This window comes from Schistocerca gregaria, chromosome 2 (assembly GCF_023897955.1).
Source record: "Schistocerca gregaria isolate iqSchGreg1 chromosome 2, iqSchGreg1.2, whole genome shotgun sequence".
Lineage (NCBI taxonomy): Eukaryota > Metazoa > Arthropoda > Insecta > Orthoptera > Acrididae > Schistocerca > Schistocerca gregaria.
Genome location: NC_064921.1, coordinates 944,832,146 through 944,852,359, shown reverse-complemented (window position 1 = coordinate 944,852,359; position 20,214 = coordinate 944,832,146). Strand labels below are relative to the sequence as shown.

Sequence of the window (20,214 nt, the reverse complement as noted above, 5' to 3'; positions counted from 1 at the left end):
CACATTTCAAAAGCATCTATTCTCTTCTTGTCTAAACTATTTATCGTCACGTTTCACTTCCATACATGGCTACACTCCATACAAATACTTTCATAAACGACTTCCTGACATTAAAATCTTTACTCGATGTTAACAAATTTTTCTTCTTCAGACACACTTTTCTTGCCACTGCCAGTCTACATTTTATATCCTCTCTACTTCGACCATCATCAGTTATTTTGCTCCCCAAAAAGCAAAACTCCTTTACTAATTTAAGTGTCTCATTTCTAATCTAATTCCCTCAGCATCACCCGACATAATTCGACTACATTCCATTATCCTCATTTTGTTTTTGTTGATGTTCATCTTATACCTTCCTCCCAAGACCCTGTCCATTCTGTTCAACTGCTCTTCCAAGTCCTTTGCTGTCTCTGACAAAATTACAATGTCATCGGCAAACCTCAAAGTTTTTATTTCTTCTCCATGGATTTTAATACCTACTCTGAACATTTCTTTTGTTTCCTTTACTGCTTGCTCAATATACAGATTGAATAACATTGGGGATAGGCTACAACCCTATCTCACTCCCTTCCCAATCATTGCTTCCCTTTCATACCCCACGACTCTTATGACTGCCAATTGGTTTCTGTACAAATTGTAAATAGCCTTTCCCTCCCTGTATTTTACCCTTGCCACCTTCAGAATTTGAAAGAGAGTATTCCAATCAACATTGTCAAAAGCTTGCTCTAAGTCTACAAATGCTAGAAACGTAGGTTTGCCTTTGCTTAATCTTTCTTCTAAGATAAGTCGTAGGGTCAGTATTGCCTCACGTGTTCCAACATTCCTACGGAATCCAAATTTATCTTCCCCGAGGTCGGCTTCTATCAGTTTTCCATTCGTCTGTAAAGAATTCGCGTTAGTATTTTGCAGCTGTGACTTATTAAACTGATAGTTCGGTAATTTCCACATCTGTCAACACCTGCTTTCTTTGGGATTGGAATAATTATATTCTTCTTGAAGTCTGAGGGTATTTCGCCTGTCTCATACATCTTGCTCACCAGATGGTAGAGTTTCGTCAGGGCTGGCTCTTCCAAGGTTGTCAGTAGTTCTAATGGAATGTTGTCTACTCCGGGGGCCTTGTTTCGACTAAGGTCTTTCAGTGCTCTGTCAAACTCTTCCCGCAGTATCGTATCTCCCATTTCATCTTCATCTACATCCTCTTCCATTTCCATAATATTGTCCCCAAGTACGTCGCCCTTGTATAGACCCTCTATATACTCCTGCCGCCTTTCTGCTTTCCCTTCTTTGCTTAGAACTGGTTTTCCATCTGAGGTTTTGATATTCATACAAGTGGTTCTCTTTTCTCCAAAGGTCTCTTTAATTTTCCTGTAGGCAGTATCTATCTTACCCCTAGTGAGATAAGCTTCTACATCCTTACATTTGTCCTCTAGCCATCCCTGTTTAGCCATTTTGCACTTCCTGTCGATCTCATTTTTGAGACATTTGTATTCCTTTTTGCCTGCTTCATTTACTGCATTTTTATATTTTATCCTTTCATCAATTAAATTCAATATTTCTTCTGTTACCCAAGGGTTTCTACTAGCTCTTGTCTTTTTACGTATTTGATCCTCTGCTGCCTTCACTATTTCATCCCTCAGAGCTACCCATTCTTCTTCTACTGTATTTCTTTCCCCCATTCCTGTCAATTGTTCCCTTATGCTCTCCCTGAAACTCTGTACAACCTCTGGTTCTCTCAGTTTATCCAGGTCCCACCTCCTTAAATTCCCACCTTTTTGCAGTTTCTTCCGTTTTAATCTACAGCTCATAACCAATAGATTGTGGTCATAGTCCACATCTGCCCCTGGAATTGTCTTACCATTTAAAACCAGGTTCCTAAATCTCAGTTTTACCATTATATAATCTATCTGATATCTTCTAGTATCTCCAGGGTTCTTCCATGTATACAACAGTCTGAGCTATGTGAAATATTACTGATCACAAGAGAATTTAATAAATCAATATGATGCAGGGAGCAACAAAAGGCTGCTGGTTTTAATTGATCAGTGACTCCTCAAGTTAACAGCAGCAATGCAGAGCAGCCAGATTGGCAGAATAGAATGTGCTGCTGTGTTTGCCTTGTGGCCTCTAACGATAAAATGGCAATAAGAGTACTACCATAAACTCCCAGAAAGTTTTTGGACTTTCTTGTTGAATAATTACAAATATTTTTATGAAGAGATATTTATACACTGGAATGATGATTGGTTAAACACTATGGTTGAGTTGGTATATAATTTTATAGTGGTGGTTAGTATAACCCGGAATGGAGTATAACAACTCCATATTTATCTGTTTTACTCATGAGAAATAAAAAGCAATTAAGAGGTCAGAATGACTTTTGTAATTTTGTAGGTACCACTAAACGATAAAAGGACACATATACAAAGTCCCTGGAATGAGTAATGAAAATGGAAGAGCAACACTTCGAAATACTACCCACTAAAAATCAAATAAATAGGATTAACTGGAAAACAGTTTTCTGACTGCTATATAAAACTGACAAGGCCAATCAACTGATAGTATGATTGCTTTAAAGAGGAGCTCTGTATCAAGATGTACATGAGCATGAGCTCAATGAATTACAAAAGTACATAAAAGAACTGTACGAAGACATATAAGTAAACTTGCCCAGAATGTTGGGGTATTACTAGTGCTAATAGTAGTATTCATCCTGAAGACTGAAGTGGTCTATAGCTATGGTTAGATAATATATGCCAAAACTTGGTGGCTTCCATTTTGCTTTTGAAGTTTAATGACAAGAATATTTATTAGAGATAAGCTGGGATTGAAAAGACAGATGTGGTGAATGCTGTCATTGTTACTAATGTTGTTTAGCTAGTTATATTTTCTAATGATGATGACATCATTCCTCTGAGGTGGGGGATATGGAGTGTAATGTATCACTTCGTGAAAGTGATAGGGTACTCTATGCCCATGTTACCAACAAACTGTGTTTGTCAGCTGCAGAAAGAAATTTCATTAGGCAGTTAATAAACATGAAAATGCATATTGTGTAGGAATTCCATTATGTGACCACGTAATCAGGAGGCTCGACATGGCATTTCTACAAGACCCTGGTAATTGGTTGGCACTTTACGAAGCATGCTAGGTCAGCAGTTGTCCCATGGAGGTGCAACCCTTCTCAGAGACATGTTATCCACCAGAGAATTCTGGGGGTCATGATAAGGAATGGTGATGTCAAAACTGATGTATTAATGTACTGAATGTCAAGGTTTTAACTACAGAAAAGCATTATGAAAAGGGTTTCTGGCTATAATATTTGAATTAATATATGCATTTTTATGATGAAGTAATTTCTCTCATTTCAAATTGTCGAAAAATAGGGGCTTGTGAGTTTTCAACATGCAGATTTCTGCCTATGGAGATGAAGTTAATAACTGATAAAAGTAGGTACAGCACATAAGAAAGACAAGCTGAAAGTGGATCTCAAAGTTGATTGTGCTATTGTCCCTGTACCTCCACAGCTTAAATGCCTAATTAAATTTCAATTTAGCTGGTCTTGTAAACTGACATATGGCTGGGAGAGCAGTGCACTGACCACATGCCCCTCCATGTCTGCAACAGTGACGTCTGTGGGCGGTGGATGACACAGCGGCCGGTCAGTACCATTGGGCCTTCATGGCCTGTTCAGATGGAATTTAGTTTTATAATTAAGGAAACACCTCATTTCCTTTCCACATCCTTCCACAATCTTGTTTACTCTGTCTCTAATGACCTCATTGTCAAAGAGGCTTTAAACCCTACTCTTCCTTTCTTTTTTATTAGTCTCTCTTCAAATTTCACATCTAATATAAAAGTCTTCAGGGTGAATTTCTTTGCTGAGGATAAACACATCACAGTGGTTCACTGAAAATGGAAAGAAAAAAGGAAGCACACTTGAATAGGGACCCTGCAAGATAGAAATAAATTTAATGTCCTTAGTATATGTGCAAGAAAAAATTATGTACTTGATATTAACAAATTCTTTGTTAAAAGGAAATTCACAGTATTGTAATGATTATAAATTTTACATGGAATTTCTGAAATGAAACTGAATAGATTATTAATTTTTTCAATGAACTGAACACAATTAACTACCATGCCAAACAAGAAGCATGCATATGAACCCTACTTAGAAAAGTACCGAAAGGTCGGTTAGTCTCATTTTGTCAATACAATGTAAAAGAATATTATTGAGGCAAACAGTTAGGAAGCAACATTTTCCAGACAAGAAAAACTTCATTGATGAAACAAAAAATTATTATAATGTTACCTCAGTTGTAATTAGATTGGATATGTGTATGTATGCTACCATAAAACTGGGTATGTTTAACAATATTCCATCAAATGATCCAGAGGCAAATAAATATACTACACTACACTTCTCTGCCTCGGAAATAGATATACCTATATTTTAATACAAAGAAAGGCCATTTCTTGACTTGCTAGTCCACAGACCTTTTATTTATACCTGGATACAATAAAGTACTCCACTAATGAATCTGAATGGACTTAAGAAAGTGATCTATAACAAACATACCACAGATGTTTATTACCTGCAAATATAATACAATACAGCTTGTAACAAACATAGGAAAACAAAAAATACAAACCACTATTTTGGCGAGGATTCTGAATGTCGGAGAGGGCATGCCATGCAGTCACCAGAACTGGCTCCTTGCCCTTGGTCAGTGTGTAGTTTCCCCATAAACGTACAGTTCCATCATCTGAACCAACAAGCAGCAAAGAAACGTCATGGCCATTTACAAAATCCAAAGATGTGATGCGAGACTGTTTTGAAGCACGATTATAGCAGTAGCTTTGTTTGACTCCAGTTACCCAGTCCCAAATTCTGAAATATATTTACACATGATGAAGTGGAATCATAAAACTAGAATGTTTTCTCATCCTTAATTTATAGCTTTTTGAAGTAGTCTTAAAAACTGTAAAGAGACATAGCAAGTTAGAATGGCTCCAGGTGTCATGAACTTTGACTCCTTATAATAACTAATATTTTTTTCTTTGTTTACTTCTCAGTTTTCAATCATTTTCTAGGTAGTATGAAAGTATTAAGCAATAAATAAATCAAAACATTAGCTAAGCTTTTCCCCACTACAATTCATTATTCAAGGTAATCTTTTCAATACGCCAATTCTAATGCTACATTTAGTTTTACTGGAATATTCATTAATTAGAAGAAATGAACTAACTGAAAATAATACCACAGTCTGTCAAGGAAAAAAATTAACAAGTTAATCCACACATTTAGATAATATACACCACTAGAAATGCTTACATTACAACTTACAATAACATATCCAAATTTTCATAAAACTAATTACCTTATAAAAACCAAAGATCTCTAATTATAACCTCTTTTTATATGTGTGTTCTGCCACCACCTGGTGAGTAGATTTTTTATCTAGCCAATTAAATCATTTAATTAACTTATGAGATAATTAATGAAAAAATCACAGACTATTACAATTTTCCATTGCTGATTTGTGCCTTTATACTTACTAGATTCCAAATTTTGACATTACACATTAGTTGCCATAATTTTTATGGTCAAGGTGACAATTTCACTAACTATGGCACTACTTAATATTTTGCATATTTCATCATAATGTCAAATACTTTCCAGAATGGCAACCATATTCTTACATAGCGATGCATAAAGTGGTTTCATGAACTTTCCTAAATTCCTACACCACCACATTTTTCACAAATCAAGTTACTATCAATACTTATAGTTCATCCTGAGTAGCAAAATCTACCATAGCCATTTTTCAATTGATTATGTAGTTTCTGAAACAACAATCTGGTCATATGCATGTCTTTAAATAGTTGGACACCACCCAAAATCCTGTCTGCTACAGGCAATTACACAGTTAAGAACTATGTATCTTAAAGTCCCCTTGGGTACCAGCAACCATACAAAGTATATAACAACACCTAAGATTTTTCAAACTCAAACTTATATGACATTTCTTTTTAAAGAAATAACAAAGCAATGAGGACTATTAAATAATGAGATGTTCCGTCATTTTACACAATGGTACAACAGGAACATAATAGTTACAAAAATATTATTGAAATAGCATATATAAAGGTGATACAAAGATGCTTTGGAACCTCATGTAACAAAAAAACATCCCACACACTATTATTTGTGGGACTAAAATGAGCTACTATGCAGGGGGTAATCCTGTCAAATTACACTCCAAGGGAGAGAAAAAAAATTTTAAAAAATTTCCACACCATGAAGGAATTATCCAAATGCAACAAAAATCAATAGGTATGATGTACAGGCACAGCCAAACAAATGATTGCAATTTCAGAAAAATTATTTATTCAACAGAAATAGCTCCACAAATTGAGCAAGTCAATAATACTTCTGGCCCTTTTGCAAGCAATTATTCAGCTTGGCACTGGTCAATAGAATTGCTGGATGTCCTCCTGAGGGATGTTGTGTCAAATTCTCTCCTACTGGCATGTTAGATCATCAAAATTCTGAGGTGGTTCAAGGGCCTGGCCCATAATGCTCTACATGTCCTCAAATAAGAAGAGATCCAGTGATTTTGCTGGCCATGGTAGGATTTGACAAGCACGAAGACAAGCAGTAGAAACTCTCACTGTGTGCACGTGGGCATTACCTTGCTGAAATGTAAGCCCAGGATGGCTTACCATGGAGGGCATAGGCATACAATATCTTTGATGTGACACTATACTTTATGGTGCCATGGATGCACCTGAAGGCATCTTGCTATGAAAAGAAATGGCTCCCCTGAAAATCCCTCCTGGTTCTCGGGCCGTAAAGATGGGCGACTGTCAGGCTGGTATCCCATTGCTGTCTGGAGCATTTCCAGACACGTCTTCACTGGCTATCGGGGCTCAGTTCAAAGCGCAACTCACCAATGAAGACAATTCTAGTCCAGTCAATGAGATTCCAGTACGAAAACGTGTCTGGAGATGCCCCGGACAATGATGAGATACCAATTTGACTGTCGTGTCGCACACCATACGGCCTGACAACCAGGAGTAATGGTCTTGGGTGCCAATTATTTTCATAGCAGGACTCCTTTGGTTGTCATCCGCAGCACCGATAGAGCACAGTAGTACATCAACAATATTCTACGTCCCTTTTAGTTGCCCTTCATGCAAGCCATCCTGGGCTTACATTTCAGCAATATAAGGCCCCCCACCTGCACAAAACTAGAGTTTCTACTGCTTGTCTTTGTGATTGCCAAACCCTACCCTGACCAGCGAGGTCGCCAGATCTCTACCAAACTGAGCATGTTTGGAGCACTATGGGCAGGGCATTCCAATCATCTCTGGATTTCTACCAACTAATACATCAGTTGGGCAGAATTTGGCAAGATATCCATCAGGAGGACATCCAACAACTATCAATCAATGCCAAGCTGAATAATTGCTTGCAGAATGGCAAAAGGTGGATCAATGTGTGCTCAATTTGTGAAGCTCTTTTTCTTGAATAAATCATTTTTTTCTGAAATTGTAATTATTTGTTTGTCTATAATGTACATTACATCTACCAATTTCCATCCCATTTGGGCAATTCCTTGATGGCATGTCAACTTTTTTTGTCTTGAAGTGTATTAACAATATTTTTAGACAAGTGACCTAATTGCATTTCAATGCCCACCCACGGTCATCCTGCAGACATCTATTTAAGGATCTAGGGATCCTCACAGTAACCTCACTGTATATATTCCCTTATGAAATTTGTTGATAATAATCCAACCCAATTCAAAAGTAATAGCAGTGTGCATACCTATAACACCAGGAGAAAGTCTTTGGGCACCTACCAAACAGCATCAAAAGCCTGACAGATAGCCAACTAACATTTAAAAATAAATTAAAAGAATTTCTAGATGACAACTCCTTCTACTCATTGGCTGAATTTTTAGATATAAACTAAGTTAAAAAAAAAACCTTAATCATTAGTGTCATGCAATATTTTGTGTAATGTAATTTCTTGTACAGACATCTTTTATTAACCTCACACGTTCCACATCATTACGAAGTGTCATATTCATGATCTATGGAACAAGTATTAATCTAATCTAATCTAATCTAAACAATAAATACATAAAAAATAATCGTAAGCCATCATATTATGTAACATGCTATATCTACAGTTTTACTGTAAGCCATCATATTATGTAACATTCTATATCTACAGACTTACCCAAATGAGTCTTTTCCTGCAACAGCAATGTGTGTATCATATGGATGAAAAGCAATGACTGAAGGAGCATTAGGATTACGAGCATTGAACACCTGTGATTCAAGTTTGCTGCTTAAAATCCTGCGTTGTTCATCACGTGCTTCAATGCGTAGCAGGTGATTGCGTTGATACCTGACAATCCACAAAATATGGTTTCAAGTTTCAGTGCCCAAAACTACTGCAGAAGCATGTAAGTAATTTTAACATTCAAGTATATAAAATAAAATAAGAGAAACGTACACATTTTAGTGGTTATTGTGAGACCTATGGGAGAGTTCATAAGAAGTAACAGAAAAATAATGAAATGAAATGATCATATGGCATTTATTGGCCAGGATATCCTCTTCGGGGTTCAGCTGCCATATTGCAAGTCTTTTTAGTTGACGCCACTTTGGCGACTTGCATGGCACTGATGATGAAAATGAAGATCAAGGACACACAACACCCAGTCCCCTGCAGGGAATCAAACCCGGGCCCCCTTGCATGATAGGCAGTAACACTACTGCTGCACTATGGAGGCGAACAGAAAAATAATAATACTGTAGGTTGCAAAGAATTATAGATATCATGGACATGGGTGTTTATTATTCACTGTTGTGCTAGCATTAAAACATTGTGAGAAATTTGAGCGTCATTGCCAACAACCTTGCCACAGTGTATACATCAGTTCCCACAAGGTCATCAAAGGTGAGCACTGTTGGGTGTGGCTAGCACTTAGATGTGACACCTTCCAGGTCTGCCATGAACTGTTGGCAAGCTGGGTGCACTCAGCCCCTGAAAGGCCAATTGAGGAGCTGCTCGAATGAGAAGTAACAGCAATAGTCACAAAAACTGATAACAGCTGGGAGAGAGCACTGTGCTGACAGCACTCCTCCACATCCACATCAAATGATGCCTTTGAGATGATGCTGATACGGCTATCAGTTAGTACTGCTGGGCCTTCCAAAGCCTGTTTGACAGGAATTTAGTTTTATTTGAGCAACCTTATCTCCAAACTAAACAGGGGTCATCATTAGAGTTCCTTTGATAACTACCTATGTCTATAGTGGCATAACGTAATAGGATAGATGAAATCTACTCACCAATTAGTGCCAGGAGAACACACATATTAAAAAAAAGTTTTACTTATGGAAGCTTTCAGAGCCAGTGGCTCCTTCTTCTGGCAAAAGTGTTGCAGGGGAAGGAAGAGGAGTGAAAGGAAAAGAACTGGAGATGTTTAGGAAAAGGAGCCGTGTTAGGAAAAGTTACCCAGAATCCTGGGTCGGGGAGACTTACCGGATGGGATGAGAAGGACAAACTGATTGTTGGGGCCTGCACTGGATGAGATTTGAAAACCTGAGAGCTTAAAAGTGGAAAATAGTGCAATACGCAGGACACTTTTAAGCTCTCAGGTTTTCAAATCTTGTCTGGTGCAGTCCCCAACAATCAGTTTTTCCTTCTCATCCCATCCAGTAAGACTCCCCTGACCCGACATGCTGGGTAACTTTACGGAACACTACCCATTTTCCTAAACCTCTCCATTTCCTTTTCTTTCACACCTCTTCCTTCCCCTTCAACCCTTCTGCTGGAAGAATGAGCCATTGGCTCCGTAAGCTTGCGTAAGTAAAATGGAGAAATGAATCAGCTGATTGCGCATAGTTTATTCGTATGTGCAGGTCAAAAAGAACAGCCACGAGGAAATAGATGGACACAGTGGCTGAACGGCTGCAAACAAGTACTTGCTGTACAGTCCACAGAGTTTTGTGTACGGGCAAAGAAGAACAAGAAAAGTTTATGTAGTAGTCTTTAATGTCTGTGATGATCATAAAAAGACTAGTGGACAGTTGAAAGTAATTTCCTAAGGACACTCACGAATTGGACTCGTTTGAGACTAGAGATCCTCGAATTACTCTATGTCTTGGTTATGATCGAAGCGAGACACATGTAAGGTATTTTGAAGAAGTGTAAATGATTCTAATGTTTGAAGAATGAGTTAGCTTGCCGAAGTTATTGTATATGAACAGTGAAAATATATTGTGATTGAACTGAAAAGTATTCTACAAGTACACAAAATATTTCAAGAATAGAGAAGTAGTTAGTAAATTCCTTTAACCAGCAACATATCTTCGGAAAAGAAGCTTTTGGGAGATTGATGTAGCAGATTAACTAGAGAAGAGGATCAGCTACACACAATGGGCAAGTTAACTGAACTGAGAGATGTGTGAGTCTTGCACCCCAGCAACACACTGTCTCTTTATGTCGTCCAGAGAACATTGGAATGTGTGTGCTCTGCTGCCACTTAGTGAGTAGAGTTTTTATCTATCCAATTACATTATATTGCCAAATATATTATATTGTCAAAAATTGAATATTTTCATTGTTATGTCTATAGTGAGTAAACTATGATACTAATATCTGTCCATTACAATGCTGGCCTCCATTTGAAATGTGATCTCTTCCTCCCTCATTTTTATTTGAACAGTCAATATTAATTTCTAGTAAAATATTATCTCTAACATTGCAATATCCATATCTGACAGGATATATCTAGTATAATTAATGTTTCTGTAGAAAAAATAACTATAAGCAATGTTAAATAAGATCTCTGCAGTAAAATCAAGGACACCAATGTCAACAATACTTTGGAAATAACAAAAGGAGTACAACTTCAAAGGCCACCATTTAAATGCATCACAGTACAGCCAAAAATCTTACAGATTGCAGAGAGTCTCATAAAAGTTAACACACTGCTGGTTTAATCATTTTGCTTTTGCTCTGATCCTCACCCCCAGAGTAAGAGGGATGTAGAATTTCTAGAGCACACATTTAAAAACCCTGATGACCGAGGCAGTCTGCGAAACTTCAAGACAAGGCAAAAGTTAAACTCTTCTTGATTACCTATGTGGTCACAGTCATGACATCTAAAAACTCTGCAAGATTTTTGTCAGTCTTCATCTGCCAGACTTGGATGGTTTGGTCTTTCAACAGCACTCAACATGGAAGCCTGCCATTGTGGCGGCTCCTTCTTCTGGCAAGTGCTCTCTCCCAGCCGTCACCAAGGTTTGCACTTTCTGACACCACAACAACCAGCTAAGCCTATGGTGGCCATGACAACTGATGCTGTTACCTTCAACTCCACTGCTGTTGTATCCAGGAGGTGCACTTGTCATCCTGCCATGTCTCAGTAGTCAAGAGTAAAATACAATGCCAGAGGCTGCCACCAATCAACTGAGGCTGGCATGCACTGATACAGACACTCCAATTGCAAATCTGACAGTACAGACTGGATGGACAAAATTTTCCACAATGAGAACTGTGCTGTGACTTTGTGGAGAACTCAGCATATTGTCGCATTCTCTGCGCTACCTTGGAGCCACAAACTGGTGTGCTTCCATTTCTACATGTCTATTTTACAGTGGGAAGTGTAATATCAGAGGACATTGATTTCAGCAATACATAGAAACTAATGGACGCATCACATTTACATAGAGTGCCACAGAAGCACATATGTCAAATTTTCGACTTTCTTCAGATAGTATTTCAACCTGTGTCACTCTACATGGTCCAGTTACATAAATGTCAACACCGCCTATGTCCGATGGCAATGCCAACTCACAGATGGCAGTTGGTAGCACTAACAATGTAGAGTATATAAATCATGTTGGGGATACAAGGAAAACAGTGCAGTTATTGCCATAGTGCAGAAATGGAGCAATTTATCTGACATCCAAAAGTGCATGATCACTGGTATTTGGATCAAGGTTGAAACGATTTCCAAAACAGTTAAGTTGTTAAAATGTTCGCATGCTGCTAATGTTAAAGAATAGTGTTCATGGCAAAATGGCACAATCCAAAACTGATGTTGACGCAACTATAGATTACAAGGGTCAACAACAGCTGCAGACATGTGCACAGGTGAATGGACATGTGAGTGTTAAGCAACTGACCACTCAGATGAAGTAAGGGGTTACCAACAGCGCCTCCTGCATGACCATTCAGTGAACACTGCTGCATATGCCTCCCCCCTCCCCTCCCACTCCCCAGCAGGTACTTGGTTCAGGCACCCATACTGACTGCTGTCCATCAGTGACTAAAGCTGAAATTTCCACCCCAGCACTGCAACTAGATGCCCACTGAGTGGCAACAGGTGCCCTTTTCAGATGACAGGTGGCCATCAGTGTGGATGGTGTGAAACATCTAAATGCAAACAACTTGCAACAACCACCTTGCTGAAGGAGGGAGCATTATAGTCTGGGAAATGTTCTCGTGGCGTTCTCTGGGTGATCTCATCATTCTGAAAGGTGCAATAGACCAACAGAAGTATACAGCTGTCCGTGGGGACCATGTCCATCCCCAAACGTGGTTTCTTTTTCCTCGGCATGATGCCATCTACCAGCAGGAGAATGCAATATCTTACACTGCTCGCAGTCTACGTGTGTGGTTCGAAGAGTGCTAAGATGAGTTTACCATTGTCCCCTGCCCAGCAAACTCCCAGTATTTAAAACCAATCGAGGAACTGTGAGACCAACTCCATTGGGCTGTTCATGTCATGGATCCTCAACTGAGAAATCTAGCACAGCTGGGTATGGCACTAGAGCTGGCGTGGCTCTACATCCCTATTGATACCTTCCAGAACCTCATTCACTCTCTCCTAGCACACCTGCACTGCAAAAGGTGGTTATTCAGGCTTTTGGTAGGCAGCCACATAAATGTAACTGGCCTGTGTATTACTACTTTTTTCGCAGATCTTCTGTTCAATAAACAATTATATACTTCCAGCAAAGAGTCATTTATCAACTTATTTTTACAACTTCAAATTGGAGGCAATTAGATGAGTAAAATCATGTGATAGAAATGTGCAGAAACCCCTGATCAATAAATGTATAAACAGATGATACCATGTAGGATTACAAACAGAAAATATGTCTCTGATACCTTGTTTGTGAGTAACCATGCACAGGAAGTCATCAGTCCTTCTCAGGATTTGAAATCACTTACAGAATTCACATTTACAATTGACATCTTTAGGATATGGATACACAGACGAACGATATACTGTCACTTGCTGAAAGCCTCTGTAACTCCCATATTGATTTCATGTTGTTTTTCTCTGTGTTAAGTAAAACTTCTACATGCGGGATCCTGTGTCAAATGACTTCAAAAAAATCTCTGTACTCATTAGAACTCACCAGCCATTTTAATAGCACTTACTGTCTCTTCTCAACACCAATGGCAATTATGAATAGAAGCTCGTGGTGATGTACATGCATACTTAATACAGTATAATGTGTTGGAGGATACAGAAGGACTTTAGAAACTGGAAAAATGTCTCTCTCATTCACTAAAAATCTCTCACAGAATATGCTCTTGTATGTCTACCCTCTCACCATCAGAACACTGTTAACTAAGCCACACAGAACATGCTTCCCTTGTTACTCAACACAACACAGGCCTGAGATGATAGTAAAAATTGCAAGAAATCTTCTCAAAATCAAATTTTACATTAGGTTACAACTCAACTAAACAATAAACTCTGAAAACATTCTACTCTGACACAACAATCTGTTTCAGCTCTGTTCTAGCCCCCCCTCCCCCAACCTCAACCCCAACCCCACCCTACCCTCCATGTTCCCACAATGTAATCCAATCTCCTGTCTCATGTCACATATTTGTCAAAGTTCTTTATGAAGTATAGGCCATGGATGCTCACCTACCCATCTGCTCTTATTCTGTTATGGATTTGATACACACCATTACATGAAGAGCCATTTTGGAGCCAGGTATTTTTTATCACTTTTCCTCTTGTTATCACTCAGCAGAATACACTGTTCAATATATCAAAGAGTACAATCATAAATATTTGCCTCTGGCACAAATGAAAGCTACATGCCAGAGGATACTATCCTGACTGTTTCCTTCTGTGAGCCCAAAATTCACCTACAACTTTCTGGTGGATTAAAACTGTATGCTAGACTGGGTCTCAAACGTGGGACATTTGCTCATTCTGTGGGCAAGTGCTCAACTGACCGAGATACCTAAGTGCAACTCACAATCCATCTCCACAGAGCTCATTAAACATGATTTTCTACTTCTTAATAACAGCCGATTCAAAAGACCACAGCAAATGCATGTGACATGTGAATGTTCATTTCTGAAAAACAGAAGTAAACATTTAACACTTTTTGTAAAGGTTCATTACTGTGGACTTTGCATTTTCCTTTCTATTGCTTTCAACCAACAACAAATGAATAATACTTTTGTGTGTGTGTGTGTGTGTGTGTGTGTGTGTGTGTGTGTGTGTGTGTGTGTGTGAGAGAGAGAGAGAGAGAGAGAGAGAGAGAGAGAGAGAGAGAGAGAGAGAGAGATAGCAACAGCAGTCACACGTCACCTCATCCTCTTACTCATATGTATTCTATATAATATTAACATTGAAAACATGGCATCTACACTATCATAAAATGTGTACCATTACATTTACTTCATATTTGTTAAGTGAGGATAATTTTAATAATTAATGTAATAATAACTGAAGTTGAATTTAATTCATGATAGTATACCTCCATTCTCGCTCATAGTGTAAATCACTTTCTACATCATTGTCATCTTGGCCATGTGTTGCAGACTGTGCAAAGTACTTGGAACTCCATTCTACAAATTGCGTTTTTACTAATGGCCTGCGACCCCTTGCGTTGTCATCTGCTTCTTCTGATATCTGTAAATTCAGTGCTTTCAGAAACAATCCTTAACTATAACACTTTGTAAAAAATCTTTTTACACATAGCATTGTTTCAATGTTTTTAAAATAATTCAATGCACATAAAAATATTCCTACTCCTCCAGCAACAGCAAAGGGATGCACAAAAAGAGTAACATAAAACTAGATTTCAGAAGCTAACATTCTCTCTTCTGGCAAAAAGGGAGGAAAAGAAACCACCTTGCTGCAAATTTAAACTTTCGAAAGGACAGGTTCACATTTATAAATAAAGCCTTCTCATCAGCCAATTGGAAAATACACATGAAATAAAGTTGAAAACAATGAGAAGGCCAACTGTGCAGTCTCTAAACACTTCGGCATACAACTGGATATTTCAGATCGCAGTGTAATAGGAAGATTACATTTGAACTTAAACTTATAACATGATGAAATAGTCAGGAACTTGATTAAGCTAACTGATTCAAATCATCTGGCATTGTCTATAAAACTATTTTATATATTATTACTTTGACTTCTCAAAAAAAGTGATGACGCTTGCTTTCATTTGCCATGCCAAGAACAGAACCAGGACTTTTTCCATTGCGCAGTTAATAATTCTCTCTTTATTAAATGTGTTGTTATTTCACTTGTTGCTAGTCTTGGTTTCACTGGTGCACAGTTGACTGGGTAGCTGGTGCAGGCAGGAGTAGGAACGGAAACTTCTGGGTGTTATGTAGAGACATTGTGCTGATTCGGCAGTGTGGTTGCAACAGGATGGAGCCACTGTACACAAAAAGCAAGGGTGTTTATGAACTTCCTGTGAGAAGATTTTTCAGGTTCCCAGCACTCATATTGGAAAGGATATGGTGGAGAACAGCCTAACTACACCTTGGGATTGTTTCGAGAATTAATATTCTATGCTGCAGTGGACTATGTACTTTTCTGAAACTTCTTGACACAAAATGCTAATCTCGCAAGGTTTGTTGAAGTTGTTCTGGAGTAAGCAGAGGTACATGTCTGCAACTGGCAAGGCCCTAGGTCTGAGCATGAATCCTGGCAAGCTCAATTCTAGTCTGTCTGCTAACAATAGTCTCTTGTAGAAAGAAAGATTATTTCTGGAATACACTTCTGGCCATTACACCTGCAACATCAGGAAGGACAGTAAATAATGAAATTTTAATTTTATGCACATACATCGGTACAATACCGATCTGCACAAACCGTCAAAAAACCTCCTTAAATAGAGGTGCTTCCTGCTTACTGCCTTAACCCACAAACATCTCTCATTGACCAATGGATATCAAGCATGTGGAACATCTCATTCTATGAATCACATGTTACACCTCAAGACTCAACACCTGGTGTGATTAAACATGAAGCTGATTTGGGAGTCTAAAGTTACAAAATTTACCACACAAAGCTGCCACCTCTTGCAGCAACAACAGCTATCATCCAGCTGGGCACTGATACGAATGGTGCTTGGATGGAAGATTGGGCTTATTCTTTTCATGCTGCTCAACTCTATGCCAGCATTTATCAGTCGTAGTGTCTGGCACACGACGATGTGCCAGTCTGTCCACAAGCTATGGTTATATGTTCTTAAAGGGTGTGAGATCTGGATGAGATGCTGGTCAGGGAAACAAATGAACACACTCTGGTGAGGTGAATCAGAACAGCAAGGGCAATATGTATGTAATATCTTGTTGAATGATAATGTCACAGAGACCTCGAAGGTAGTGCACAGCCATGTGTCTTAGCACATAAGAAATGTAAAGGCTCCTGTCCGAACAACCAGCTACGTGAACTAGAAGTAATCGTGTTATGTACCCGATGGCACCCCATACCAACACACCGGGTGTTGAGTCTTGAGGTGTAACATGTGATGCATAGAATGAGATGTTCCACATGCTTGACATCCATTGGTCAATGAGAGACGTTTGTGGGTTAAGGCAATAAGCAGGAAGCACCTCACTTTAAGGAGGTTTTTCGACGGCTTGTGCAGCTCGGAATTGTGCCAATCCTGTGCTATTGGTGAAGCAGGCCACTGACTGGCGCTTTTACCTGCTGGGTGGAGTCATTTGCTCCTTGGGGCTCTGAATGAAAGGCATGGAGTGCATGTGATCTCCATGATACCAAAGAAACCATCACAGCACTGATGTTCTGTTTTTACTGTACTACTGTTCAGTGTCTCATGTGAATTGGATGCATGACAATACCTGGCTAGAATATAAGGCACGTGTAGTCATTTCTTTAAGAGGAGATAGAGTTATATATTACAGGAAATACATTGAGTTCAACTTCTCTGAGCATGTTATTCCACTGGAACAAGAAAAGCCTCTTTCAGCATCTCTGACGCAACAGATCAAAGTCAGTCATGTGGGGAGGCGTGGGGGTGGGGGCGGGGTGGGGGAGAGCAAGCTGTGTCGCAGTACAAGGGCACTGAATAGCACGACCCTTGCAGCATTAATATCGTACAGCAACCATGAGAAAAAAGAAAGAGAAGCACAAAACCTGGCAAGATACAGAAGTGCAGATTGAGCATTAGACTGTTTTCCCATTAGGCAATAAAGACCAAGGAAACATTCCAGTCTCTATAACAATGGCAAATGCAAGCAGGCAACATTTCTTTCCCTCACAGCCTCCACACACAGATGTGTCTTCAGTGATGCTTTATCCTGAACCAAGACTTGCCTAAAAACAAAAAAAACAGGAGGTGATACTCCTGTGTCCGGTGTCCTGTGTCATATTGGATACACGACTGCCAGCGTGCCTCTCACTGCTGCCACATCAAAAGAAGCAGCAACATCAATTACCGTGCTGTCTGTGGCACTCCAGACATTGTCATACTAATTGTGTCCATTTCCTGAGTCAAGGTCTGTGATATGGCTGTACGATCCAACACAGATGAGTGAACAATGTGACTGTTCTCTCAGGCAGCAGTCACATGGAGTCACCGAGGTCCCACATCACACAGAGTATGGCTTTCCCTGAACCCATCAATTACATAGTTGCATGATGGTCATAATTATCTACCAATTCATGCAGCAACACTGCAGACTGATAAACCATAGTTTTGATAAGCCATAGTCAAATTTCAACAGGTGATGGTAGAGGTACTGTGGATGGTAGAGGTCAGATGGAAACCCAGTTCTAAGCAAAGAAGGGAAAGCAGAAAGGTGGAAGGAGTATATAGAGAGTCTATACAAGGGCGATGTACTTGAGGACAATATTATGGAAATGAAAGAGGATGTAGATGAAGATGAAATGGGAGATACGATACTGCGTGAAGAGTTTCACAGAGCACTGAAAGACCTGAGTCGAAACAAGGCCCCCGGAGTAGACAACATTCCATTGGAACTACTGATCGCCTTGGGAGAGCCAGTCCTGACAAAACTCTACCATCTGGTGAGCAAGATGTATGAAACAGGTGAAATACCCTCAGACTTCAAGAAGAATATAATAATTCCAATCCCAAAGAAAGCAGGTGTTGACAGATGTGAAAATTACCGAACTATCAGTTTAATAAGCCACAGCTGCAAAATACTAACACGCATTATTTACAGACGAATGGAAAAACTAGTAGAAGCTGACCTCGGGGAAGATCAGTTTGGATTCCGTAGAAACACTGGAACACGTGAGGCAATACTGACCGTACGACTTAACTTAGAAGAAAGATTAAGGAAAGGGAAACCTACGTTTCTAGCATTTGTAGACTTAGAGAAAGCTTTTGACAATGTTGACTGGAATACTCTCTTTCAAATTCTAAAGGTGGCAGGGGTAAAATACAGGGAGCAAAAGGCTATTTACAATTTGTACAGAAACTAGATATCAGTTATAAAGGTCGAGGGGCATGAATGGGAAGCAGTGGTTGGGAAGGGAGTAAGACAGGATTGTAGTCTCTCCCCGATGTTATTCAATCTGTATATTGAGCAAGCAGTAAAGGAAACAATAGAAAAATTTGGTGTAGGCATTAAAATCCACGGAGAAGAAATAAAAACTTTGAGGTTCGCTGATGACATTGTAATTCTGTCAGAGACGGCAAAGGACTTGGGAGAGCAGTTGAATGGAATGGACAGTGTCTTGAAAGGAAGATATAAGATGAACATCAACAAAAGCAAAACAAGGTTAATGGAATGTAGTCGAATTAAGTCGGGTGATGCTGAGAGAATTAGATTATGAAATGAGACACTTAAAGTAGTAAAGGAGTTTTGCTATTTGGGGAGCAAAATAACTGATGATGGTTGTAGTAGAGAAGATATAAAATGTAGACTGGCAATGGCAAGGAAAGCGTTTCTGAAGAAGAAATTTGTTAACATTGAGCATAGATTTAAGTGTCAGGAAGTCATTTCTGAAAGTATTTGTATGGAGTGTAGCCATGTATGGAAGTGAAACATGGACGATAAATAGTTTGAACAAGAAGAGAATAGAAGCTTTCAAAATGTGGTGCTACAGAAGAATGCTGAAGATTAGATGGGTAGATCACATAACTAACGAGGAGGTATTGAATAGGATTGGGGAGAAGAGAAGTTTGTGGCAAAACTTAACTAGGAGAAGGGATCGGTTGGTAGGACATGTTCTGAGGCATCAAGGGATCACCAATTTAGTGTTGGAGGGCAGTGTGGAAGGTAAAAATCGTAGAGGGAAACCAAGAGATGGCTACACTAAGCAGATTCAGAAGAATGTAGGTTGCAGTAGGTACTGGGAGATGAAGAAGCTTGCACAGGATAGAATAGCTTGGAGAGCTCCATCAACCCAGTCTCAGGACTGAAGACCACAACAACAACAACGATGGTAGAGGTTCCTCCTTAGTGTGAAGACAACACTACTGTGTGACTTAAAATTTTCTTTTTTCCTGTGCTTTCTTCTTTCTTTGTTTTCTGCTTCCTTTTCTTGGTATGTTGGAAGCTGCTATGAATGAAATCACTATTTTTATTTTTCTAATGTGTGTTTGCACAATTATTAATGTGTTATTTCAAAATTATACTGTAAATTGTTGTACTCAGTGTAACACTAAGCAAGATGTGTTGAGCTGTAGAAGTATGTCAATAGGTTGATAAAGTAACATTAGCAAAGAGTCTTTAGCGTGAGAATGGGTGGTGATTGTCGTGTTGAGTGCAAGGGTGCTGTGTCCTTGGTCAATGTTAAAAAATTGTTTTATCAGTAACTGGTGTTTTTATTTCCATGTGTACCATGGGAAAAGAAACTAATAATCTGAAACATTCCACTGCTTCTAATTCTGAACTAATATTCA

At 39.0% G+C, this 20,214-nt stretch overlaps 1 protein-coding gene across 2 annotated transcripts in view; it reads right to left on the bottom strand.

Moving 5' to 3' along the window:
- Nucleotides 1-20,214, bottom strand: part of LOC126335398 (regulatory-associated protein of mTOR) — a 275,566-nt gene that overhangs the window by 39,277 nt on the left and 216,075 nt on the right. For both annotated transcript variants that reach the window (XM_049998641.1, XM_049998642.1), the window contains 3 exons: nt 14,827-14,981; nt 8,252-8,422; nt 4,653-4,891 (listed from right to left, as the gene is read on the bottom strand). In XM_049998641.1, the coding sequence (XP_049854598.1) occupies nt 4,653-4,891; nt 8,252-8,422; nt 14,827-14,981 (565 nt within the window). The remainder of the gene's footprint in view (nt 1-4,652; nt 4,892-8,251; nt 8,423-14,826; nt 14,982-20,214) is intronic.